We start from the raw sequence: 27,688 nt of genomic DNA, 5'->3' as shown, positions 1-27,688 counted from the left end.
AGTACTTGGTAAACACCATATAGAATATGCCAGAGAATAAGTCAGAAAAAAAGTTGCGCTAAAATAATGAAAAAGACTGCTCTGGGGGCATAAAAACACACAGGAACATCATGCACTGGTCTTCAGAGTTCCAAAATCACGTTAAAGTCAAGCGGACGAATGCAGAGCGTATTTTCATTGTTGTGAGGAGAAATCCTGCGATGTTGCGGGAGACAAAATGGCACCCACTCTGAGGTGCGTTAAGAAACCGGCAAAGTAAGAGGAGAAGCCGGACGTGCAGTAAAATTACACACGGCTCACCATAATTGCGGGGTGTTACGCCGATAGTAGTGCTCCAGTCCGTGAGTTAAAGATGCGAGATGCTGTCTGTGTCATTTAGAACTTGAAGTATCCCTGAAATCCCTGATTGTGCATCATCGGATGAAGACACATCACCATCGGTGTCCGCGCACAAACTGAGTGAGGGTAGACCTTTAATCAAATCCAGTCATTCTGGAGGCTTGGTTTTGGATATGTGGAGTGGAAGTGGAGCTGGATGTATTGGTTATATATTTTGTGGTGGTGGACTTGACAGTGTCTGTGAACCTGGCCTCAAAGGAGGTGGTAATATTTGGTAAACATCTTTTACCATCTTTTGTAGAGTATTGAACAACTTCAATAGTATCTGTGCCATTTGTGGTTGATGCTGCTTGAATCTTTTATATACCGATAGTTTGAAATTTTTGGTGAACGCAGCTCTTGGGGTTTGCATACCAGTGCACATAGCTCCTTCTCATTGTCTGAATCCACATATCTTATTTTTAAATCAGAGGGAATAACAGCCCTCTTAGCAGTCTCATACTGAAAAAGCCCTGTTTTCAAAGTCTTCACCTGAAAAAACCTCTTGCAATAATTACCTTGGTGGCATTAGTGGCACTGGAGAAATAAAGGTGTGCAAAGGCAGCACCAGTATTTGTTCTTTTTAGAGGTTCACTAAACTCAGGAACACCTGGAAGAAAATCCTGTCATTATTGAGAATTTTACTGGTGTTATAACCGACAAAGGGATCTCTTTTTGTTCATGGTAAAGCCTAGATTATGAAGAGTAAAAGCTAGATTTAGATATTGTTGAAGTAAAATTGAATTGCGACATTATTAAAATGTCATCTAGATAAACAATTAAACGTATTCCTTGAGCTCCTAGATATTCCACAACCAGTTTCATTAATTTGGTGAAACACTAAGGGGCTGAGGAAAGGTTGAATGGAAGAGCTAGAAAATCGTACATTTGGTATCTCCATTGACATAATAGGAATTGTTGATTTCAAGCATAAATAGGAATCATAAGTAAGCGTCCTTGAGATGCAAACAGAATATGAAGTCTCCTTCTCTTAGAAGGTCCCTTAGAAGATGAAAACCTTCTATCTTGAAAGAAGCTGAAATCTTTGAGGTTTATAAGCAATGGGGAACCTCGTTTTTTAGTTTTACAGGAACATATTGCTTAGACATTCCTTTGGGATTCAGAATGATAAAACAATTGCTTATCTGTGCCTGAGAGAAGCAATTTCTTGATTTATGAACTTCTTTTTTTGTTTCATGAAAAATACTTTTGTGGTCAAACTGTATGAATGGGAGTTGAGTACAATTCTAGATGAAAACCTAAAACAGTCTGAAGAACCCATGCATCTTTTGTCAATGTTTTCCAATTGGTGATGAAGTATTGAATTCCCCCTCCTAACCCTGGAGTAATTGTTGACTCACCTGGAAAGGAAGTGTGTGAAAGGTTTCCACAGAAGCTTTCACATAGAGTATATCCTCTCTCTCTCCTTGGCCTCTTGATAGGAAGAAAGAGGTAATTCTTTGACTTACAGTCTATGATCCTATGTAGCATGGGAGGCAACTCAATGGAGCTAATAGGAGAAACAGCTGGTGGCGTGGACCCTTCCTATGCGAGTCCTAGTGAAAAGGTTAGACTGTTATACCTTATTTATGGGCTATTTCCAGGGAATTGAAATTATTTACAAACTCAAAACCCCTTTCTAAAAATGATCCCCCCAAAAAAAAACTCAGTTGAAAAACCATCTCCTTGTGTTTGCTTTGTTTGCCATAGGTTGGTAGGGTATGCCCAGAAGTGGGTCCCTTGCTCACTTTGCCACTGGATTCAAGCTAGCCTGGCTGATGAGTGGTGCTACCCCGAAACCGGTCCCAGGGAGCTTCTTTCCGGTCCAGGGAAGACATGGCTTTGCAGTTTGGGCTGGACTGTTCCCATTTGGCACAGGGCCACAACTGATTTGCACACAGCTGTGTCTGAACTGGGGTGGCGAAGTGAACTAAAGTATGATGATGGATTTAACCCAGATCTGTGACTGGGAATGAGTGTTTGAAAGGTTTCAGCAGTCCGCCCATCATCTCCTTGTGGTTGCGTAGCAATTAATTTAAGCCTTGGACTAATAATTTTTAGGAAGGTAGAAGAGCCTGTGAAACTCAACAATAGAGACTCCAAGCTGGTGTTCTAGTTGATCCTTTGGGCAAGGAGGCAGATCTGTGGTTATCAGATGATACTCCTACTAATGCCAAGTGGCTGACCTCTCTAATATATACTCTGAAAATGGTCACCTCCCCTAAGTCCTTAAGAGGATCACATATCTGAGGGCCGTTGGTCACTTGGTTGGAGGGAGATGTGATGGAAAGGTAAAACCTAAGGTTTCATGATTACACCGGACCTCAAACTGGGATTAAGGCTGGATATAGTCGATAATGCTTTCTAGGGCCTGTATGTCTAGGAACTCCAGACAGAAAAACAGGACAGCATCATGAGGTAAAAAATGTGAAAGAGGAGAAGAAAAAAAAAGAATGCACTTAAGCTACAACAGCGAGCTATGGCCATTACGAAATTTTATAAGAATAGTAAGACAAGAATTCTTTCTTAAGCACTAGAAATATATAACGTTAAGGCTAAGGCAACAGCTTTAAATGGATCAGAGTTATGGGGACACTTAAAGGACACAAGGCTAGTAGTGATTAAAATACATTAATTTGGTCCCTACTAAATCTTCCGCAGAGTGCTCCCCACTTACCTCAGTTACTGGATGTAGGGTGTATCCCAATTCTTCAGCAGCCAAATTAAAACCCTTGGCGTTCAAACACAGACTGTGGTCTACAGCGGAATTATCTCATTATAGGTTACCACTTTAGAAAATATTGGGGACAAAAGGACATATGAAAATTCCTTGGATAGCATATGTTAAAAACATTTTCTATAGTGTAGACGTTGCCAATCTTGACAAATCCTCAGCGAATGCTACATCGGTGTCATTAAATAGAAAATAAAGGTCTTTTTATGGGGAGTGGAATTGCACAGATGCATATAGGGGAGTCTGATCAAGATTTCTAAATCATAAATCTATATATTTATTTGATATCAGATTCTGCCTATTAGTAGCTTCTGTATTCGCTGGGAAGAGAAGAAATGCGTTACTTACCTGTAACTGCAGTTATCCAGTATTGGTGTCTTTCATAGATTCACATGCCTGAATCATTCCCCGTCGTCAGAATGGGAGTCCCCGGTACATTAATAAAGTAATGTCCCATAGACATATGAATAACTAGGCCTAAAGGCCTCACATTAGTAACATATCCATGTCCTTTTGCAGAAAGGACCAGAGCCAAGAAAAGAGCCAATCAGCTACCACCTCCCTCTAGAAACCTCCTGGAAGGAGCCTCAGTCCCTCAGATTTTCGTACGCACAGTGCTAAGTAGGCGTATTACTGAGAGAAGCAGGTGAGCCCTTCCAGGGAAGGCGGGTAGGGTTGTTTGTGAATCTATGAAAGACACCAATACTGGATAACTGCAGTTACAGGCAAGTAACGCATTTCTTATCCAGTATATGGGTGTCTTTCATAGATTCACATGCCTGAATCAGAGTAGCAAGCAATGAACAAAGCACTTTTCGGATGGTATGAAATATATATAAGGCATCAGATAACAACATATCAAGCGACTAATAGAAATACACATTCGCTAGTAAGAAATACCATCAAATCATACATCAGAGAAATGTGCATACCTGAGAAGGATGGAGGGATGAAAAGAGGGCTCACCTCTACTGAAAGAGATGATGAAGTACTGCTTGGCCCACTGCAGCGTCCTTCATGAGTTCTGTATCCAGGCAGTAATGCCTAGTGAAGGTATGTGGCGACTTCCATGTTGCCGCTCTACAAATGTCTATGACCGGCGCTCCTGCAAAAATTGCCATGGACGTGGACATGGCCCTGGTAGAGTGGGCTCTCACTTTAGATTGCAGGGGTTGCCCTGCCTGTTCATGACAAAAAGAAATAGCTGCAGAAATCCAGCGTAAAATACTTTGTTTGGTGAGTGGAAGGCCCTTCCTAGGCAAGCTGTAAGCCACGAATAGTTGATATGACTTTCCGAAGTTTTTTGGTTTTCAATATAAAATTTCAGGCATCTTTTAAGATCTAGAGAGTGCAACGACCTTTCCGCTGTAGTACTGGGATTCGGGAAGAAAGAGCGCAAGACCACAGGTTCATTGAGATGGAAGTCCGACTGGACTTTTGGAATAGATTTAGGATTTGTCCTCAAAATTACTCTGTCCTGCTTGAATTGCAGAAAGGGTTCCTGTATCGAGAGGGCTTGGAGCTCACTCACCCGCCTCGCCGAGGTGAGTGCAAGCAGGAGGGCTGTCTTCTAAGAGAGGTATTTTAGGTCAGCCCTTTGTACTGGCTCAAAAGGATGCTTCATGAGCTGATTAAGGACCGTATTAAGGTGCCAGGTAGGTGGCAACATTTTCACAGGAGGGAAGGTTCTGTAGAGTCCTTTCAAAAACTGTTTGATTAACCTGTGGGACCAAAGAGATGGGCCTGTAGGAGATCTTCTGTAACGGGAGATTGCCGCCAAGTGGACTCTGACTGAAGCATGAGCAAGGCCTGCGTTTGCCAGATGGAGAAGATAAGGCAGTATCTGTTCCGGAGAGGAAGAGAAAGGATGTATACCTTGAGCCTTACACCAGATGCACAATCTCTTCCATTTTAAAGAGTATGTTTTGTTGGTACTATCCACCCGTGCTCGAGCCAGGATGGCCCTACAGTCTGGTGGAATATTCAAATTCTGAAGTTCTCTGAACTCAGGAGCCCAGCCGCTAATTTGAGAGAGGCTAGATTCGGATGCTGCACTTGCTGGTTGCTCATTGTGAGGAGAGATGGGAACTGCTTCAAGCGGATCGGCGGCTCCAGAGATAGGCAGTGGAGTTCCGTGAACCAATGTTGGCCTGGCCACGTTGGGGCTATCAGAATGAGCGTACAAGGCTCCGCCTTCAACTTTCTGAGGACCCTGGGAATCATTGGAAATGGTGGAAAGGCGTATGCAAAGACCTTGCACCATGCAATCGAAAATGCATTCCCTAGGGACCCTTTCTGGGGATGCCAGCTTGCAAAGTGTGGGCATTTGGTGTTGGATCTTGTGGCGAACAGGTCGATCCGAGGAGTTCCCCATTGGGAGAAGATTTGGTTGAGGATTTCTCGATCCAGTTCCCATTCGTGAGATGTTGACCTTTGTCTGCTTAATGAGTCGGCGAGTACATTTTCCATGACTGGGACGTACTCCGCTCGAAGAGATATATTGTGTCCAATTAACCAGTTCCAGATTTTCTGCGACTCGTGAGAGAGTGTTATAGAGCGAGTCCCTCCTTGTTTGTTGAGGTAGTGCATCGTTGTAGTGTTGTCTGTACAGACGAGCACTAGGGAATTTTTGATTCTTGGCAGAAATGCTTGCAGGGCGAGAAAGACTGCCCGCAGTTCCAGGAAATTGATATGGAGCCCCTTTTCTAAGGAGGACCACTTCCCGCTTATCTGTAGCTCTTGAAGGAACGCTCCCCAACCTTCCAAGGAGGCGTCTGTTGTGATGACATGCGGTGTAGCCGGAACCAGAAATGGTAAGCCTTGAGAAAGGTTTCGAGCAGACATCCACCATTGTAGGGCCTTGACCATCTGAGGAGTTACTTTGATGAGATCGTCAAAAGACCCTGTGCATTGGACCCATTGTTTTGAGAGCGCCTCCTGGAGGGGGCGCATTCGCAACCGGCAGTGAGGTATCAAGAGGATACATGATGACATCATCCCCAGTAGAGATTTGAAAAGTCGGACTGTTAAGGTCCTCTTTGAAGCTATAAGCATAGCCAATGTCAAAAGCTTGTTCTTTCTCCCTTGAGATGAGAAGGCTCTCCTTAGTCGTGTGTCGAGGGTTGCACCTAGGAAATTGATGCGCTGAGAAGGTAGAAGGACTGATTCCTCCCGATTGAGCGTGAGTCCTAAATGATTGAAAAGTTGCAGACAAGCGTTGGAAGGCCTGAACGCGTCTTTTAAGGATGGAGCCTTGATCAGCCAGTCGTCCAGATACGGAAAGACTTGATGATGGTGCTGCCTGAGATATGCAGCTACTGGGGAGAGACACTTCGTGAAGATGCAAAGGGCAGGACGCGAAATTGAAAGTGTCTGCCTGCCACTGCAAATCTTAAATATTTTTGGTGATTTCTGTGAATTGGGATATGGAAGTAAGCGTCCTGAAGGTCCAGAGATGTCATGTAATCTTCCACTTCCAGGAGTTGTAAGACCTCATGGATCGTTACCATGCGAAACGACTGCTTCTTCAGGAATTAGTTGAAGGCCCTGAGGTCCAAAAGCGGTCTCCACTTCTTCTCTTTTTTCTGAATTAAAAAGAAGCGAGAAGAAAATCCCCTTCCTCGTTGAGACCGAGGTACCTTTTCTATTGCCCCTTTCTGGAGCATAAGAGAGACTTCTCGGAGAAGCAGCCATAGATTTTTGTGATTCATTGGGCGGGGAGGAGTTTGGGGTGGAATATGCGTGAATTCCAGAGAATGGCCAAATTGAATCAACTGAAGGACCCAACGGTCCGTGGTAATCTTTCTCCAATTTGTTAAGAAAACGGGAAATCCCTCTTCCAATTTTTGATGAGGGAAATGAATCCGGGACTGGCTGAAGAGACATGTCATTGTCTACGGCCATTGTTTTTCCACTGTCCTCTACCACGAAAGGACGACTTGCCATAAGAAGATTGTTGTCCATGTTGCTGGCGTTGTTGATATTGGGGTCGACTCTGGCCTGAAGAGTATGAAGACCTGTATTGATAGTTTCCGATATAAGAGGACTGTCCTCTTCCTCTAGACCCACGAAACGACTGGTTCTTGTACTGGAGAGTACCTGGAGCTCTAGCCGTGTCCGTGTCCTTCTTTATATTTTGTAGCTCTTCATCAATTTTGGAGCCGAAGAGCAATTGGCCATCATAGGGCATATCCAATATTTTCGTTTGCACCTCGGGACGAAAGGAAGTTGCTCATAGCCACCCTTGCCGTCGCAAGACGTCTGCTCCAGCCAGCTGTCGGAAACCAGTTGTAGCAATATCCATCGCACAGCGTTTTATTTCTGACGCCGAGGTTTCACCCTCTAGTAAAATTTTCTTTACCTCCTCTTTGGATGTATCTGATAATTCCGATAGATATGGGGCTATATCCGCCCATAATTGTCTATTGTAGCGTCCCAGGAGCGCTAAGGCATTGGCTGCCTTCACCGTCATTGCAGACATTGAGGAGAAACGCTTCACAATGATGTCTAACCTCCTGCCTTCCTTATCTGGAGGTGCCGATAATGGGGCAGAATGATTTCTGGAATTCTTCTGTGCCGCCTGCGTCACTACTGAGTCCGGTTTGGGGTGTCCTATCAAACAAGCCGGTGCAGTATCAGGTGCTCTATACTTTTTATCCAATCGAGGTTCCACCTTTAACCCCTTGAGTCCATAAATATTCAATAATCGGTATTGATCTCACTACTTTTTTGAGAGGTTCTTTAAAATCATACAAGAAACAGTCTTGTTCTTGAGAGACCATTGCTATTTTAAAATGTTGAGCGGCCCTCTCAACTACATTATGGAATCCTCCAATGTCACCTGGTGGAGAATCTGTGGGCGCAGGCACTGGAGACGCGAGAGAGGGAATGACATAGTCATCCCAGTCATCATGCATAGATTCGGCATCTAGCACTTCTCCCTCTTCCTGCTGTTCTTCCTCTTCCTCATCAGAAGTCGGAGGATGTGGCAGATCAAACCGCTCAGGCTGAATATTTAAAGGTGGAGGCCGTTGCCTTGGTGAAGGAGATACTGTGGTAGGCGGTGGAGCAGGTGACTCTGAAAACCTCTGCAGTAACTAAAGAGGCTGGCAGGCAAACCATAGGTTGAGGTGGCGTATGATATTCCTCCTCCTGATCCTCATCTTCATCCGAACTTTGGCATTTTACATTAAGTTCCGAAGGACTTGTTGCCGTCTGAAACATGTCCCCCTCATCTGAATCCTCCTCTTGAAGAAGACATGCTGGAGGCAGTGGTTGAACTCTGCTTGGCGATGTTAAAGCCAGTGTGAGTGCCTTTTTTGTGATTCTTAGGCGTACACATGTGGTTTGGAGACCAGAATCCATCATCGTCGACGGCTGTCTTAGAATGTAAAGTCTTCGTCGATGGTATCTTCGTCGACGGTGCCTTCGTCGACGAGCCCTTCGTCGACGATGCTTTCGTCGATGGTGCCGACGGTATTGGCTTCGTCGTCGAGGTCGTCGCCGATCCCGTCATCGGCGAGGTCAGCGTCAACGGTGTCTTCGAGGTCGACGGTGTTTTATTGATGGATATCATCGACGACAAAGTCTTACCTGCCGTCGACGATGGGGTCGTAGTTGTCGACGAGGATAATGACGATGATGCCGTCGACGTAGAAACAGTCGTCGTCGACGTAGATACATGTGAAGCAGAGAACACAGCTTTTCTCGACGATGAAGATGTCATCGACGATGCTGTCGTCGACGGTGTCAAAGTAGGCTTTTTGAAGGTGGGAACTTCCTGAGAGGAAACCTTCACAGAAGTTGCCTTGGATAGAACCTCTGAAGACTTCTTTGATGTCTTCTTTTGAGGAGGAGCCGTAGGGCTAGCTTTAGAGAAGATCTTGAGGAGACTGAAGAACCTTCACTTTCCTCAGAAGATTCAAGGGGGTCCCTTTCTTTCAGCCTTTGGAGCCAGATTAAAAGGCGTCCTTCACGGTCTTTGAGGGTTTTAGCGGAAAAGGTACGACATACCTTGCAGTCTTTAGAAAATGGTCCGGATACAGGCAATATAGGCAGTCTTTATGCTGATCAGCAACATGTAGCCTTTTCTTTCCACATGAACCACAGGATCTAAAAGGACCCTTTTTTGGTGTGTCAGCCATGATGTTATCAGCAGTCACAGAAGAAACAGGATAAGATATCCAAGAACAATGGAAACCAGTTGTGAAGAAAAATCTGTGCAGAGCTCAGAGAAGACTCGCTTAGCACAACGTGCAGTAGAACATCTGAGGGACTGAGGCTCCTTCCAGGAGGGTTCTAGAGGGAGGTGGTGGCTGATTGGCTCTTTTCTAGTTTGGTCCTTTCTGCAAAAGGACATGGATATGTTACTAATGTGAGGCCTTTAGGCCTAGTTATCTATATGTCTATGGGACATTACTTTATTTATGTACCAGGGACTCCCATTCCGACGACGGGGAATGATTCAGGCATGTGAATCTATGAAAGACATCCATAATACTGGATAAATATTGCTGTAGGACTTTATGCCCATCTTGCTGATGTGAGAATGAAATGTTGCACCATTTTCGTAATCCCCTGAAAACCGTGGATTAAGCCATTTTGTCACTTTCAAGGGATTAGACAATGCCAAACTGTGCTGAGAAATTTGAGAGCTAACACTGATGATGCTATTACTATCAGTGTTGCAAACTTTTGGTCTTCTGCATGGGTTATACGCACAAAAGTTTTAGCTTTTATTATTGAGCATCACTTAAAATGATCTTCTAGTATGTACCATTGGAAATTTTGGTTTTAACTTGTGTTTTATTTTATAAACAATGTTATTGATTTTAGACAATAGTAAAAAAAACAGCAATACAGTACAGCTCAGTGATGGTAAGAAGTCCCACATTTGTTTGGATGTTAAACCATGGTAGCTCATGGCCCAGAGAGGTCCCAAGTGATACATACAATCAAGTAAAATGTATCATTCTATCGGACCCAACCATTTGCCCCAAAACTTAGGGTGCTTAGCCAGACAGACCGAGCTTCGTATCAGGGCTTTTCTTTTGCTACACACCAGTCCACTCCTGTGCTCCACTTCACGACGCTCGGTGGGTTGGGAAGGTTCCAGTTGGCAGCTATGTCTCTTTTGGCTATGATCATGGCCATATTGAAGAACAGTTTGTCATTCCTGGATCCATCCAGACTGTCTGTGATCCCCAGGAGGGTGGTTAGTGGGTTATGTGGGACCTCCCAACCCAAAACCTCTGTGAGCTCTGTTCTATACACCCCTAATACTGAACTAAGAGGGGACAGGTCCAGACCATGTGGAAGAAGTCTGCCTGGTCCTGGCCGCAGCGCGTGCAGGATGCAGTCTGGTTCAAGCCAGCACTTTTGAGGCTGTATGCAAATAGTAAATTGGATCAGGCGTAGCCTAGCTGACGCAATTACCATCTTGGGCGCCATCAGTGTGTACCTCCAATCTTCTTCCTCAAGTAGTCCCACCCAGATCTCCCATTGGCTTCTGAGCTGATCGAGTGTAGTTGGGGTGTTGTTGGTTAGTGAACAATAAATATGCGAGATTCCCCCTCTTCCCAGGTTCCCCATCATGTTTGCGCCTCTTGAGGACTATATTCCGGTAGCGTTGTGCCTTCAGGTATGTGTGAGTGGAGGGCGTGGCGCAGCTGTAAGTATCTGTAGAATTGTGATGAGTGTAGGGAGTGTCTGGTTTGTAGATCTTCGATGGGGGGGGGGGGGGTGCTCGCCGGTCCACATGCCCCGAGTTGGGAGATCCCAATAAGGTGCCATGCCCGGAATCCTTTTAGGGTGCTAACCTCCCTAAGCCACGTGCCATGGCAGAATGGTATGTATTGGGTCAATTTGCTTGTCCAGTGGGTGTTATGTATTGGGTCAATTTGCTTGTCCAGTGGATGTGGCGCAAGAGGGCTGGCCAGGCCAGAAGAACAGCCTGTGTCACTGCAGTTAGAGTTCTAGGTATGGGCCCCCCTACATCATCATTTGGATTCTAGGTAGACCAAATTCGCTCAATTTGAGTCTGTATGCAGGGTCGATCAGCCCCTTTAAACCAATCGTACAATGTGAGTAGGCGGGTCGCCAGGTAGTATACGTATAAGTTAGTCATCCCCATCTGGCCAAGGCTATACAAGGTCTCTGACCGCCCCCAGAGAATTTAGTGGCTAGGCTATCTAGTTCTCTGAACCAAGCCCGTGGGCAATAGAAGGGGGTGTTTTGAATGACAGAGAGGAATCTAGGGAGGATCATCATTTTAAACAGGGCGACCCTCCCTAGGGTATTCAGTGGTAGCGTCTGCCATTTGGTCTTCCTTAGCTCTCTCCACCAGTATTTAAAGGACTGTCGCTTGATGGGTGTTGCGCATGAGATGAGTTTCTTGGAGTAGGAGTAAGTCGGATGCCTGGCGTTGGGCGTAGTGTAGGACTACCATCCGTTTAACCCTATTCAGGAGCCCGTTGATGTTGGAAGATAGTATATTGAGGGAGAGTCTGTTACTGTTTGTGCACGTCATGGTGGGTGCAAGTGGGATCGGCAGTCTGCAAGACCCGGGTTGGCTATGGGAGTGACTGGGTTCTAGTTTGAGTGCAGGATAGTAACTGTGACGGATGATCGTAAGCGGTATGCGTGCCTATCATAGTGTACAATAAAAAGGCTGTTGTGACAACATGATAAAACAACAACAATAGCAGGACAATGGTCCCAACTCCCCTCTCTACCCCCTCCCCCACCCTATACTTCAGGAACAGAAGCATCTGTTGTCCTAAATTAGGCAAAGAAAGTAACCAAACTAAAATGTTAAATGTTAAATGTTAAATTTGAGTAATGCTGGATCCTAATGTTGGACTTGTTGATGGTTCATTGTGAGGAGAGAGGGAAACGATTTCAACGGGATCGGCGGTTCCAGGGAGAGAAGATGAAGTTCTGTAAACCAATGTTGGCGTTGCCATGCTGGAGCTATCAAGATGAGTGTGCAAGGTTCTGCTTTCATATTCCTGAGGACCCTGGGAATCAGGGGAATTGGTGGAAAAGCGTACGAAAAGACATTGAACCATGTGATCGAAAAAACATTCCCTCGAGATCTCCTTTGGGGATGCCAGCTTGCGAAGTGTTGGCATTGGGCCTTCAGCTTGGTAGCAAATAGGATCAAGAGAGGTGTGCCCCATCGGGAGAATACGCTGTTGAGAGTCCGCTGATTCAATTCCAATTCATAACACATTTTTTGTTGCCTGCTTAATGAGTCGGCAAGTACGTTGTCTGTTCCTGGAACATATTCCGCTCGAAGGGAAATGTTGTGATGAAGCAACCAGTTCCACATTTTTTGTGATTCGTGAGAGAGTGTCAGAGAACGAGTACCTCCCTGCTTGTTCAGGTAGTGCATTGTCGTGGTATTGTCCGTCCGGACAAGCACTAAAGAATTTTTGATCCTGGGAAGGAATGCTAGTAGAGCCAGATAGACAGCTCGCAGCTCGAGGAGATTTATGTGAAGCTTCTGTTCGGAAAGAGACCACTTTCCGCTGGTCTGGAGTTCTTGAAGGAAAGCTCCCCAACCTTCAAGGGATGCATCTGTTGTGATGGTATGTGGAGAAGCTGGAAGCAAGAAAGGCAGGCCTTGAGAAAGATTCTGAGGGCGAGTCCACCACTGTAGGACCGTGACCAATGGAGGCTGACATTGTCGAACGACCCTTCGCATTGGACCAATTGAGCCGATAGTGCTTTTTGGAGCGGGCGCATGTGGAGACTACAGTGAGCAATTAGTAGAATGCAGGAAGACATCATTCCGAGAAGGGATTTGAAAAGGCACACTGAGAGAGACTTTTTGGATCTTATGTGATTTGCCCAGTAAAGCAGTTTGTTTTGTCGTTCTTGCGACGGAAAAGCTTTCTTTTGGGTCGTGTCGAGAGTAGCACACAGGAAAGTTATTTGCTGAGAAGGCTGAAGGACGGACTTGTCCCAATTGAGAGTGAGTCCCAAGTGATTGAAAAGCTGCAGACAGGCGTCGGAAGACCTGGCTGTGCCTTCTAGAGAGGGTGCCTTGACGAGCCAGTCGTCTAGATATGGAAAGACCTGGTGGTGTTGTTGTCTGAGATATGCAGCCACCGGAGAAAGGCATTTCGTAAAGATGCGTGGCGCCGATTTGAGTCCAAACGGTAGGACACGGAATTGGTAGTGCCTCCCCGCCACTGCGAACCTCAGAAACTTTTAGTGATTCCGGTGGATAGGAATGTGAAAATAGGCATCTTGAAGATCCAAAGACACCATGTAGTCGTTTGTGTTGAGAAGTTGCAGAACTTCCTGGATGGTAACCATACGAAACAACAGCTTTTTGAAGAATATGTTGAGACTTCTCAAGTCTAAGATTGATCTCCATTTCTTCTCCTTTTTGCGCACCAGAAAAAAAAAAGTGAGTAAAACCACTTCCCCTGTTGATGAAGAGGAACCCTTTCTATAGCTCCCTTCTGGACGCATAAGTTAAAGTAGAAGGCGTACATTTTTGTGAAGCATAAGTCGGGGAGGGGTTTGAGGAGGAATTTGAATGAACTCCAGCGAATGTCCAAATTGAACCAGTTGAAGAACCCAACGGTCTGTTGTTATTTGTTTCCAATTGTGCAGGAAATGGGAAATTCTTCCTCCAACTCTGGAGGGTGGAGAGGAAGTGGAGACCGGCGGTAGCGAAAAGTCATTGTCGCTGAGCAGCGTCTTTCTGTCAACTACCTTTTCCTCAAAAGGAGGATTTAGTGTCAGATGATTGCTGTTGTTGACGTTGCTGGTGTTGAGGCCGATACTGCTGATTGGAAGAATAGGAAGATCGGTGTGTTGATAGTCTCCTCTGGCAGAAGACTGTTCTTTTCCTCTTGAGGCATGAAAAGGAAGGTTTTTTGAATGGAAGGGTACCCAAAGCTCTAGCGTGTCAGTATCCTTTTTTATGCCCTCAAGAGCTTCATCGATATATGTGCCAAAAAAGAGTTGACCATCATAGGGCATATCCAGAATTTTCGTTTGTACTTCTGGACGGAATGACATCGCCTTCAACTAACCTTGGCGCCGTAGTACAGCAGCGCCAGCCAGTTGGCGAAATCCAGTAGAGGCGATATCCATCCCACAATCTGTGATTTCAGACGCTGAACGTTCGCCCTCCAGTAAGATTTGCTTTGCTTCTTCCCGCGAATCGCCCAGCAAGGCCCCAAGATATGGAGCAATGTCCGCCCACATCTGCCTGTTATAGCGTCCTAACAGTGCTAAGGACTTGGATGCACGCACTGTTAATGCTGACATGGACGAGAAACGTTTTCCAATATTATCAAGCTGCCTACCTTCCTTGTCTGGAGGAGCGGAAGGGTTTTTAGATTTCCGCTGAGCAGCTTGTTTGATGACGGAGTCAGGTTTGGGATGTCCAGTCGAGCAGGCAGGAGCGGTGTCAGGAGCTCTGTATTTCTTGTCCAGCCGAGGTAACAACGAGGGAACCGAAGAAGGGTTGTGCATTATTTTTACACCCTGATCCCATATATAGTCTATAATAGGTATAGATCTGACAGATTTTTTAAAAGGTTCCTTAAAGTCATAAAGGAAGCAATCCTGTAGGTGCGAAGGCATACGGATGTGGAAACACTGTGTAGCCCTTTCCAAGACGTTGTGAAAACCCCTGATATCTTCAGGAGGCGAGTCAGCTTGAGTAGGCACCGGAGATGCTGGACAGGGGATCACATAATCATACCACTCATCATGATTCGATTGGGGATCATGGAGTACCCCTTCCTCATGAGGATCCTCATCCTCATCATCCGTGAAAGGTAGAAGCGGTGATGTGTCAGGCCCAGGCTGTAAAATTAGAGGTGGAGGCGGTGGTCTTGGCGGTGGAGAGACACTGGAGGAGGAGATGTAGCAGAAGTCGGAAATCTCTGCTTATAGTCAGTAATTAGAAATTGGAGATCAGAAACCAAAGACGCTGGTATACAAATCATTGGAGGTTGAGGTGGATGGTTTTCTTCAGGATAATCTGCCTGATCCTCTGGTTCTTGATCATCATAGTCCGAGCTGTCTTGGTATTTGATGTGACATTTGATGGGCTGGTCGCAGTTCTGAACAAACTGCCCTCGTCAGAATCCTCTTCCTCTTCCAAAAGGTGAGATGGAGGTAATGGTTGCACCCTACTAGGAGAAGTCAGGGCCGGTGTCAGCGTGCGTTTTGTAACCTTGAGGTGTTGTCATCGTCGATGGAGTCCTCATCTACTGTGTCGTTGATGGAGTCTTTGTTGACGGTGTCGTCGTCGACGACGTGGCCCTTGTAGACGACGGGATAGATGTCGACGGGACAGTCTTCATCGATGTAGGCGTCGACACACTCGCCGGCGATCGTAGGGTCGACGCTGGTTTGGACGATGATTTCTTCATTTTAATCGTCGACGAGACAGGCTTACCAGCCATCGACGATGAAGTCGTCATTGACGTGGACAATGCTGAAGACGCGACAGAGGTTGAAACAGTCATCGTCGACGAGGTTACACTCAAAGCTGTAGACGGAGATTTTTTCATTGTCGAAGCCACCGTTGGCGATGCAGTCGTCGAAGCGGTGGAACTAGGCTTCTTAAAGGTGTGTAGAACCTCCTGAGGGGAAACCTTTGCTGGGAAAGCCTTAGTATGTGCCTCTAAAGACTTTTTGTGCGTCTTCTTTTGAGGGGGCTGCGACGAAGGTCCTGGAGAAGCAACTCTGGGCCTTTTGTGAGAGGAATTTGAAGACGTAGAAGAGCTCTCACTCTCCTCAGAAGACAAGGTTTGGTCTTTGTCCTTAAGCCTCTGCAGCCAGGAGGCGTCCTTCCCGGTCTTTCAGGGTCTTTGAAGAAAAGATACGACATACCTTACAGTCCTTTGGGGAGTGATCCGGGTAAAAACAGTAGAGACAGTCTTTGTGTTGGTTATCAACATGAAGTCTCTTTTTTCCACAGGAAGCACAGTGCCTAAAAAGGCCTATATTAGGAGTGTCTGCCATGAAGAACTTGAGAACTTCACACAGAAGATGGAATTATGAAGAAAAAATCATTGGAAATCCAGAAACAAGAAAAACTGTGTATAACTCAATGGAGAATCTCTTAGCATGACGTGGGGTAGAAAATCTGAGGGACTAGAGCTCCTTCCAGGAAGGTTCCAGAGGGTGGTGATAGCTAATTGGCTCTACTCCAAAGTTTGGTCCTTGGCCTATTGCTATATATGTCTAATGAGACATTACTTTATTTATGTACTGGGGACTCCCATCCCGACAACAGGGAATGCTTCAGGCATGTGAATCTATGAAAGATACCCTAATACTGGACTGCACTGATTCACTACCCTATAAGAGTCAAGCACTACAAAGGGGTGTTTGTTTCCCAGTGGAGGACAAATACGGAACCATTACTTGTGCAAGCCACACAACTAATGACTCATTTCCTAACAAAGAGTGATTCTTCAGTCAAGTTCTATTGAGGCCAGTTGCAGACAAACACCAAGATTACAATTTCCTTGAACAACCTTTAGAGTGAGAAAGCACTCATGCCAAAAAGGCTACCAAAATGGCAACCAGTAGGAAAACAGAAGACTCTAGTGGAACAAACAGCAGAACATTTACAACTAGTATGCCAGGAAGCTCTGGTAGCTGCATTTTGCAAATGAAAAAAAGAACCTACAGACAGTGTATCATCCAATATAATTATTAAATACATATGGTAAACCGTGTTCCAAGACTTTGGCAGGTTATATGCAAGACTCTCTTAATGTAATACTATTCAAGGACCAGAAGGTGTATTCAGCATCAAAACATCAACAATGACATCTAGTAACTTACGGTTTAACTTGTTTACACAGGAACAAAAGTAAACTGCACTGATACCAATAAAAGTTGATGCGGAATATGCCTTTGGCCAAGTTCTATGGAAACATTTATGAAAAGTAATGAAAGTTTTTTTAACAAGACCTCTTGCTCCTATCATAATTATTGGGGATCACTACTCAAAATGTTTTGATTATACTAGACAGAAGGCAAGGGTTGCCTTTTAACCCTTGCTATCTGATCTATTTGTAGCGCCCATGCCAACTGTGCTGTATAGTAGTTTTGAGTTTAACAGCTTTTAACTAGTTCATAAAATTAAATTATCAGCTGCCAACCTGCTCTTATCATATAGTGATTGTAAACCTTCAGAAGAACCATTAGAGAGCAAGAAGAAGTTTGGAATTCTTTCAAGTAACAAAGTCAACATCAATAAAATAGATACTGACATGGTAATAACATATGGAGGATAGGTAGGCAAAATAGAACTCTGAAAAGGTCAACTATATAGTGGTTAATATTTCTAAAATATTGAATATCTTTTTGCACCTAATAATGTGAAATAGGCTGAGAGTAAATAATTGGTACATTAAAACCAACACCTCCCCTGCCATTAGTTGGTAGGGTTAAAATGACAAATTGTCAGATCCTGTTTGGGGGGTTATGGGACAAACAAGGAGTACTGAGACTGGTGGCTGGAATCCTTTGCCTCTCATATTCTGGGGCCTGACCAAGTTTGGTTTTGCAAAATTGGTCCAAGTACAACAGCACTTGACACTCATTGGTAACTAGGGCAAGAAATTACAGGCTTCTCTGGGAGGTAGTGTGGGGGTGCAAAAGCTCAGAAATCGACAAACCCCCAGCAGTACAATAAGGGATTGTCCAACCCAATAGTTTACTTTGGAAAATAAAAATACTTTAATATGAAATGAAATGAAATGAAATGAAATTTATAACCGCGCAACTAAGCCCGAAGGCATCAAGGCGCCTAACCAAAAAATCAAAAAAGGCAATTCCAGAGCTAAGGGTAGGCTTTGGCAAATAGCCACGTTTTAAGCGCCTTACTAAAGGCTTGCTTTGAGGGAAGGGATTTGATCTCAATTGGCAGAGTATTCCACAACTTTGGAGCCAAAGTTGAAAAGGCTCTGCCACCCCACTTGGCTCTACTAACGCGGGGGATTGCTAGCAAGGATTTGTTAGCTGAGCGCAGAGTTCTGGAAGGGGAATAGGGAACCACCAAGTCCCTCAAGCCTCCAGATCTATTTGTAGCCAAAGCCCCATAGATCAAGCAAAGGGACTTAAAGGAGATCCTGGCCTCTATCGGGAGCCAGTGCAACGTTTTTCTGGCAGCCGTAGCAGAAGACCGCTTGGGTAGATTTAACACAAATTTCGCTGCGGTATTCTGTACCATTTGCAGTCTCATTATAAGGCCTTTGTTAATGCCAAGATATAAGGCATTGCAATAGTCCAGTCTTGAGCCTATTAATGCTATTGCAATTTGCTTTCTGGCTTGAGGGGACAAAAAGTGTTTTATCTTCCTCAAGATGTTTATTATGCCCCAACAAGTGGAGATGGTCCTATTTACTTGCTGACCCATCCCCAGAGTAGGGTCAATCATGACTCCTAAATTCCTGGCCAGGGCAGTGGGTGTAGGGCACAAGCCCAGGGAAGAGGGCCACCATTCCGCCGACCAGATATCCTCCTTACCTCCAAACACCAGAATTTCTGTCTTCTCGCCATTAAGCTTCAATGAATTGCAGATCATCCATTGAGCAACTGCCTCCATACAGTGTCTAAAATTGGAGGCAGCCGAGATGACAGGTTGGGCGAGAGACATCATATTCTGCGTGTCATCGGCATAGGAGACTACCTCCATCCCATAAGATCTAATAAGCCTGGCAAGTGGGGTCACATAGATGTTGAAAAGGGTCGGACTTAATGCCGACCCCTGAGGGACCCCACAATGCACCGGGAGGGATGGAGATAGAAACTCCCCCAGCTTAACTCTCTGTTCCCTCTGGCCAAGAAAAGAGGCCAGCAGACTAAGTGCGGGCCCCTCAACCCCAATCTCCCTCAGTCGAGATATTAACACTGAGGGAGACAGGGTATCAAACGCAGCCGTAAGATCTAACAGGATGAGGAGGGTAGTCTGGCCCTTATCCAATCTAGTGCAGATGTTATCAAGCACAATGGTAAGGGCCGACTCCGTACTATGCTCTCTCCGAAATCCATGCTGCGAATGATCTAAGAGGCCAGAGGTTTCCAGAAAGCCTGCAAGATGCTGGTTAAGATGGGTTTCCAGCATCTTTGCGGGGGCTGGCAACAGTGAAATGGGGCGGAAATTTTTAAGAACCCCCGGGTCTAATGTGGGCTTTTTTAACAGTGGTTTAACCACCGCTCTTTTCCATTGTAAGGGAAAAATACCGTCCCTCATTGCCCTGTTCGTGATCTCTAGATACATAGGTAGGAGAGTATCCTTACATTGTTTAAGGAGCTTCAAGGGGCAAGGATCTAAAGGAGACCCCGATCTGGTCTTTAACAAAAGGACCTCAAGTTCCTGGATGGAAAGGGGTGGGAAGCTGGACAGACACCCTGAAGGCAACTCCTTGGAGGGTATTAGCGACGGGACAGATGCACACGGTGAAGTAGAAAGTGCCGACCTCTGAAGCTCTAAACCCGAATATATATCCATGATTTTAGATTGAAAAAATAGTGCAACATCATTACAGAGCTGCTGTGAACTAACAACAGGATCTGGCACCTTCAATGATGTGAGCGTGTCTACTATCTTAAACAGCTCTTTCGGCAATGAGAGTGAGGTTGAAAGAGAGGTAAAGTACTCCTGTTTGATCCTTATCACCTCAATCTTGTAATTCCTTAGGAGGATTTTGTGACTATCCCTATCTCGCAAGTCCCAACTAGTCCTCCAAAGACGTTCCTGTCTTCGTACTCCCTGCCTGAGAAGTCTTAAAGTTTCACAAAACCATGGTGCCGATGGACTTTTCCTCGCAGAGTAACATAGTGAGGCTGGGGCGAGATCGTGAATAGCTGTTTTAATGGCAGTATCGATCCTCTCAACTGCCGAGCCTACGTCCTCCTCTGAGGAGATCGCCCAATTGGGCAATCTAGGGGCGAGCATATCATTAGTAATGCTTTTAAGATTTCGCCTCCATTCCCTTTTACTAGGCTCATTTTCCTTGCTATTTCCAGTGGCGATCATTAATTCTATGGGGATCGCATAGTGATCCGACCAAGAGAGAGGGAAAGGAGTCTCAATAGTCAGCCGGGGGTCATTCGAAAAGACCCCATCTAGCGTGTGGCCTGCCTGATGGGTAGGACCTTTGACTAGTTGTTGCATCCCACAGCCAGAGAAGACATCCAGTAAGGATGCCTTTGACTCCAAATTATCCAAATGGAAATTCAGGTCCCCCAGAACAGTAAAATGCTCGCAGCCAAAATGTGGCTCTAAGATGTTGAGCATATGATGACCAAAATCTGTTCTGGTCCCTGGAGGTCTATAGATAAGAAAACCCTTAAACGGAACTACATATGATCCGTTAATAGAGAACTGATGTAAAACTTAGTAATTTACAGAACAGGCTACAGGTATACTTGGGCTTATATGCCTTGTATCCTGGATCACTTCCCCTCTCTCCTGAATGTCCCCACCTTCATAATTAGGCAGGTCATCTTCCTCTGTGTTTGAGTTTTCTAAGGCAAATATCAAGGCTCATTTGTAGATCACCCCTTTGAATAGTTTATGCACTCAGTTATCTCATACAGTTCACGTTACAGTTTTCACCACAATAGAGTTGGTTCAGTCCTACTCTGGAGGCTGGTGGGGACCTACCATGTGCAATCGTCTTCCAGGTGCAGAGACTCCGGCTAGAAGTTCTTCCTCAATTTGGGCAGCAGCAGAGGCCTCTGCCTAGAGTTCTTGCAGGTATGGTGGGCTCCAGACACTGCCTTTGTGTAACACGAGGCTCATTACAGCAAGATATCTCCAACCTTAGGCTTGGCGATAGGAGCTTTCAGCAGCCACAATCAACACCCCTACCATCTAACTAATGACAGTGCTACAGGAGGACCAATCAGCAGCCCCTCTCAGCAAAATGTCCAACTAATTTTCTAAAGGAGCCTTTTCACCCCTGCCTCACTTAAGTGACTAGGTTTCCTTCTTTCAGCTTCAGGAATTTCAGCAATATGCTTTCACTGCCTGGAAAAACAAACCCACCTCCCTCTTGTGCAATGGAGCAGGCCAGAATCTTCAAAAATAGAACCAACAGGCCTTTGTTAATATGGGTCATTCATGTTTAGCATGAATGCACCACACAGGCAACATACAAACACTTGCGTAACATACATTTGGGATGTTAATTCTAGGATCTGGTCTAGCACGTAGAAGCAGAACTTCACAAGAATGGACCAGCACGCCTCCACTCCAATGGCACAGGAAAAAAGATCTGTTCACAACTGTGATTTCATAAAAAGGCAGCACACTGCCACAACCACTCTACACACTAGGCCCATGATAGGCACAGTAGTCCACAGTCAGTAGATGAGCACATGCTTGGTGTGCTCATTCAGGTCACAAGAAAGGTCAGTGACATCATTCATATCAAGGCATAGGCCTAGGCCTCTCAACATACACTAGATTAGTGTTACGCGAGGGCCAGAATTAAAAAAAACAAGATATCAGATTCTCAAGGTTCGCCACTGAGGGCAGGAGTAAATGTACGCCATGCAGAGGACTTTGCTGTCCCATCAACAATCCTTTTGAAATATATATGTAATTTTTCAACAATTTTCTATTTATGTATCAAAATACTTCTTTGAAAAACTAGAAGTACACATCAATAGATTTATTTTTAGATAATAAAGTCAATAGTCCAGGAATTGTGTAACCTGTAACATAGTGGTATATTTTGCTGCTGAAAGTGATGTGGTAGATCGAGAAGTGAAAAAGCTTACAGCTATACAGACATTAACATTATCAGTTTTTAAAATTACTTTTCAAAATTAAAAATAACCTTTGTTACCGTAGATGCTATATACCATTTATGAAACGAAACATTAGTTTGTGAGCATTCATTAAAAGAGTGATAAATACTTACAGCTTTTGTAGTCTGGGTGGTGTCATCATAACAGTTTTTATTGTCTGTATTGCCACTTTTGTTCCCCCTATGTACCTGAGGATATAAAAATAGAGACAATATTTCACTGATCAGTTCTGCAAAGGTATAGCACAATAAGTATAATAACAGAACAATGTATATTAAGTACTTTCAGTTATATACGTTTGATAAATATGATGCATGATGTACCAAACAGAACAACACTACCCAAATAACATCTACTATTAACAGAGATGTTACTAGGAAGATCCTTGAATCTTGAAAGATTGCCATAATAGCCCCTGAAATTTAGATGGTCACTCTAGGAAACTGGCTTTATATATACTACACCAAAATGAGGTATAGTGTGTAGAGTCCAGGTGACCCCAGAGGTAGGCAGACTTTAAAGTTAGATAGAACCTTACTCTTCATTTGTGGTAGAGTGGTCGAGCAGTAAGGCAGTATCAGAGGACAGTGTTAAGCATGTGATGTACACACTCAGCAAATGGATTCACACACTCAAGGACTGAACTCTAGACCAATTTGTTTTTGTATAAAAAATATACTGTTGTTTTATTTTTAGAACCAAGCAAGCCTGGCACAGGCAAGCATTAAATACTTTACAGTAATAAGTTGCTGAATGTAGAACAGTTTGAAAATGCAATAGGAATTGTACTTTGTTTGATTTCCAGGGGATGCAGTAGGTTGCAATACTTAGCAAATACAGTACCTTCAAATGAATAGGCTTTTTCAGTAAATTACAGGTAAGTTATTTTTTACGTTACTTTTCTAACTCAGTGCTGGATATCTAGATTTCTGCACTGGGAGATTTCCAGCAAACAGGTAAGTAACGTTTGCTGGATATAACGTTTTGGTTATTTGTGCGATTTTTAAGGAATATTTTTAGATTTCAAAACTCTACACTTAGAAACATTGTCAATGTAATCCTATGGATGAAAAACACGTTATCGGATCAAAGGTAAGTTATCGACTGTGGGAGTTAAGGTTCTGGGGTTAGACTCAGGGGTCCCCAAGGGTCAGTGATACACTCTTGTTACACCCTCAGCTGCACTAGGGTGGCCGGGTGCAGAGTGTTGAGGCCCAATGTTATCCAATGGTGGATAGGGGGCTACTGGTTTGTGGGAGAAAAGCTCCTAGGGTTTAGGTCAGGCCAAATGGGGAAAAAAGTAGCACAAAAGGTGCACCCTCAGCGGCACTGAGGCGGCCGGGTGCAGAGTGCTGTTTCAACGTAGGACGCCCTGTTTGCAAAAACAATGCATGCAGGGAGACGAAGGACTCCTGGGTGCGACCACCTCTTCAAGAGGTAAGTTGGGAACTTAGGGGTTGGCTAGGCACCGTTGGTTTGGGCGCACAAGGCCATGGGGCGTCGGGTGCAGCGGTGCCTTTTCAGGTTGGATCTACTTACCAGCTCCTGGTCGCGGTTAGGTGGGCCTTCTGGATTTAGAGAAAAGGCTGAACAGTGGTATGCTATCTAGGGGTTCTGGCGCCACTCAGGAGAAAACCAGAGTAAATATCTCAAAGTTACTTATTTAAGTGACGGTGCTGCAAGGTGAGGAGAACCACCAACCTCCCCAAAATGTAAGGCCTGAGCCTACTGAATGCAATTACACTCCCCAGCACACGTCGATGATGTGTAAAAATGGTTCAACAGTGCACAATATCAGCACAATTTATACAAAAGAATTCAGATGTTCTCTCTCTTCTTTTCTCCTTTTATTTTGTAGATCTTCAAACAGCCAAACAGCCAACACATGTTTCGTCGCATACATGGGAATTTGTCCCGCGACTTTTTCAAGTCTGTGTAGGTAAAAACAAATGAAAAAACAACGCACTTCCTCGTAAACCAGGAGTACAAATGCTCAATAGATTTTATTGTGTGAAGATTCAACTCAGGGATCAAACCAAATGTCATGCACAAGGTGGAAATAGCTCCCAAACCAAATGGATGTCCCAATAGAGACCAGCCAAAAGAAAATCAATAAAACCAACAGGAAGATGGAGGAAAGAAAACTAAAATAATATAATAGTGGAATTGCAAGTCTGAATTTCGATGTGTGTAACCATTCAGAATAGTCTTGTGAGTCAACAGGGCCTCGTGAAAGTGAAAAGCAAAATGTGATTGGAATAGGTGACGTTTGCTAAATCAAATCACTATAGTGTGGGTGGAAAGAATCTATGGGCATACCTATATAGCCCATGTTATACAGCAGTGCCATAAATACCTAAGTGGTCTCTGTTAGAAACCTCTGTAGATTGAAAAACATAATGCACAGTAAGCACCTAGTATCTCTAAAGCCACACTCACTGCTATTATCAATGCTAGTTCTTATGGAATACCTACTTAGTTTGTGGTGATAATTCCAACCCACAAAGGGTGTCTGTATCTTGCGGCGTCCTTAAAACACAGTTCCTAAATATCCAGGAATCATGATATGTTCAGATATCACAAGCTGAAAGAGCACCAAACCAGGAACAGCTCAATAGGTAACCTCATTAATTCTATTAGCCACAGGTTCTGACAAAAGCTTGTGCATCTTGTTTGTCAAGCAACAGTCCACATACTATATTCTTATAATTATCCAGCCATCAAAGCTCAACTCTGTCCACACTCTTAGGTCAGATAGTTCTACATGTAGACGGTCAAGTGTAAACATCGGTAACATATTTATATTTATGTCTGCCAGTGTGTCTGTTCGGAAAGTCCAGTCATTTTCGAATCCATAATCATTAGATTATGTCTAAGCCCACAATTACTTTTGCAGTGTCAGTACCAAAGAACACCCATTTCTACACAGCATCAAAGTGTACATCAAAGACCGGTACAGTCTATTTGCTGGTTATCTTAAATGGAAATTGCCATAAACACGAAATGCCGCCCACATGTAATATGCGCCCGTATGTTCACCTATTTACCGTGGCGGACATTCCGCCGCGGTGCAGCGTTCTTTTGAGTGGGCGGGGTGCGTTGGCCGTCGGTCATGCGCAGCACACAGAAGCTAGTGCTCGCGTTGACCGACGCGAGCACAGAACGGGTTAAGTGAAACGAGCGTGGCAGTGACTATGAGGTGCCTCTAAGGCAGAGTTCTTCAATCTGTGGGGTGCGCCCCCCTGGGGGGGCGCGACACCGTCTCAGGGGGGGCACACACTCCTCCCTAAAATCTCACCTTTCTCCTCTACTGATTCTTCAAACGAATGGCAGAGTGGAGCTGCAGGGGCCCTAAGAAGGGCTGAAAACCATTTAAGCCTCATTAACAAGAAAAAGGTCTTTTAAAGACCTGTGAAATACTCGGTCAGCTGTGTGCACAGGAAGCTGTCTCATCCAGGCTGCCACACACTGGGTTTTTGGGGGGCTATCCTGGTACAGCAAGGACTCAGGAGTCCCCTCTGCTAAAACTGAAAGTGACTATTTCAGAGCAGAGGAGACTCCTTGCCTCACACTGCAGATGAAATGAATGTCTGTTACTTGCTTTCAGTTTTAGCAGGGAAGGCTTCCTGCTTCCCACTGCAGCTGAAGCATTTCAGCTCTAGGAAATTAACCCCGTCAGGGAGGGACAGCTCTTCCCAGAAAGGTGACAATGTTGCTTTTTAAATTACACTGGCAGGAGCACAATGATCAAAGGGCTAAAAGGGTTTTAAGTTGCCAAAAGACAAATCTCAGTCAGGTGTTTAAACAGCCTGCAAATCGCTTCTCTTAACACTAAGTATGTGTTATAAAGAAGTATGTATTCATTTATGATGTGACTTTTCTGTCTTTATTCCCTTTTATTATCAGTCATATCATTCAAGCAGCCCTAAAACACAATTTAAAGTGCTCTCTATTTATATTTGCTGTTCAGAGTATGCACAGATAAGTGCTGAAAATAGAACTTTAGGTGACTGCTTATTTTTGTACCACCTGGGACATCAAAATAATGAGCTGGCAATCCTAATCATAAAACTAGAAGTTTGTTGGAATATCAGCCCAGTATTTATTTCCTCCACCCTCGCTCCCTGGTTAATGCCATAATTGCAATAGCTAGTCAGGGGCGGCTCTAGGCTCATGGCGGCCCTGGGCAGGGAGCGTAGGTAGAGGGCCCCGGAAGAGGGGGTCCGGGCGGGGCCAGCCAGTGAAAAGGGGGGGGTCAGGGTGTTTGGAAGTGGAACAGAGCCAGAGGCCGCCAAATCCCTGCCAGGGGCCACCACGCAAATATGTATCCATCCTCAGAGGATTATTATATTAAGGATATATATTGGCGTGGGGGCCCCTGTGGTTTGGTGGCCCTGTGCAGGAGCACAGCTTGCACATGCCTAAGGCCGTCCCTGCAATAGTTTAACATATCTGAAACCTTGCGCTGCCATCAATAGCATTCTGAGTTACTGCAAGTGTCTGGCAATGCACCCTGCATTCAGACAACTTGCTTCTCATTCTCACCCTTCACTTTCATGCTCACCCTGCACTCACAGGGATCACAATTCCCTCATACTGACCCCCATGCACTCACACCATTCACCCTGCACTCAGTGATCACTCTGCTCTCACTTCCGCAGTTTTCCCTGTACCTCAACCTGCAGCCACACTACCACACTACCCACCCTGCACTCATGTGACACTTCACTCACCTGTCGCCCTCACTGCTCATCTGCAATCTCCCTTCAACAAGCCCATCACTAACCATGCATTCATTAGTCCCACTCTGCACTAACATGCACACCCAAATTCATATGATCACCTCACTCACCCTGCAGTCACTCCACTTACAGTGCTCTCAAACTGTCGCATACCTCACTGTGCACTCACATGAGCACTACTGCCACCCTCACAGCACAGAGTGTTAATGTGCCTGCTACAAAGAAGGTGTATCACGCTGATCAAACAAACTGAGGGGCATATGTTCAGTTAAGTTCCGGAGTGAGGCGTTAGCAGTCATGGGTTAAGGCCTCTCTCCGCCACTTCAGAAACAGAAGGCTGCACCATATTTACAACAATATGGTGCAGCCTTGCGTTTCCCCTGCGCTGGCGCTACACTAGCAGTGTAGCACCAACGCAGACACCATTGCGCCATAGTGCAAGGGTGTCTGGGTGCAGGGAGAAGATTGTTTATGTACAGGAGGGGGACATTCCTGTACATAAACAATCTTTAAATGCCATTTGTCTCACTTCCATGTATGCTGCTTAATGCAGCACACACAGAAATCACAAATTTTGATTTTTTTTTTAAAGATTACAAATACAAGGCATTTTGCTTTTACCATGGATGCTGCACAAGGCAGCACACATGGATGAAGCAAAAATGAGGAGAAATAATGCATTTCTCCTAGTTTCGCCAGCTTAAGACCAGGTTTTCCCTGTTCTTAATTTTAACGCTGCCTCACTTTTACGCTGCCCTTGTAAATAGGGCGCAACATCAAAATCAGTGCCTGTTGCAGTGGAACGCCCACAGCAACACCCACTGCCCACCCTTTCATGCTAAGCATTGCATGAAAGGGGGCCTTATTTACAAGGCAGCTTTAAGCCAAGTTAAGTGGCTTAACTCTGCCTTGTAAATACGGCAATGCCCCTATTGCCACCACAACGTCGTAAAAAGTGACGGTGTGGTGTCTATAGGGGCTTGTACATATGCCCCTGAGTATGATGAAACTATGAGTAGCA

At 44.9% G+C, this 27,688-nt stretch overlaps 1 protein-coding gene across 7 annotated transcripts in view; it reads right to left on the bottom strand.

Moving 5' to 3' along the window:
* Positions 1 to 27,688, bottom strand: part of LOC144753804 (uncharacterized) — a 2,685,544-nt gene that overhangs the window by 1,775,804 nt on the left and 882,052 nt on the right. For all 7 annotated transcript variants that reach the window (XR_013594537.1, XR_013594539.1, XM_078641375.1 and 4 more), the window contains one exon: positions 22,039 to 22,113. Coding sequence is in view for 5 of the 7 variants with exons in the window: in XM_078641375.1 (XP_078497501.1) it covers positions 22,039 to 22,113 (75 nt within the window). In the remaining 2 variants the exon portion in view is untranslated. The remainder of the gene's footprint in view (positions 1 to 22,038; positions 22,114 to 27,688) is intronic.

The sequence above is a fragment of the Lissotriton helveticus genome, chromosome 5_1 (assembly GCF_964261635.1).
Source record: "Lissotriton helveticus chromosome 5_1, aLisHel1.1, whole genome shotgun sequence".
NCBI lineage: Eukaryota > Metazoa > Chordata > Amphibia > Caudata > Salamandridae > Lissotriton > Lissotriton helveticus.
The sequence above is the reverse complement of the archived record's forward strand: the minus strand, read 5'-3'. Positions and strand labels throughout refer to the sequence as shown.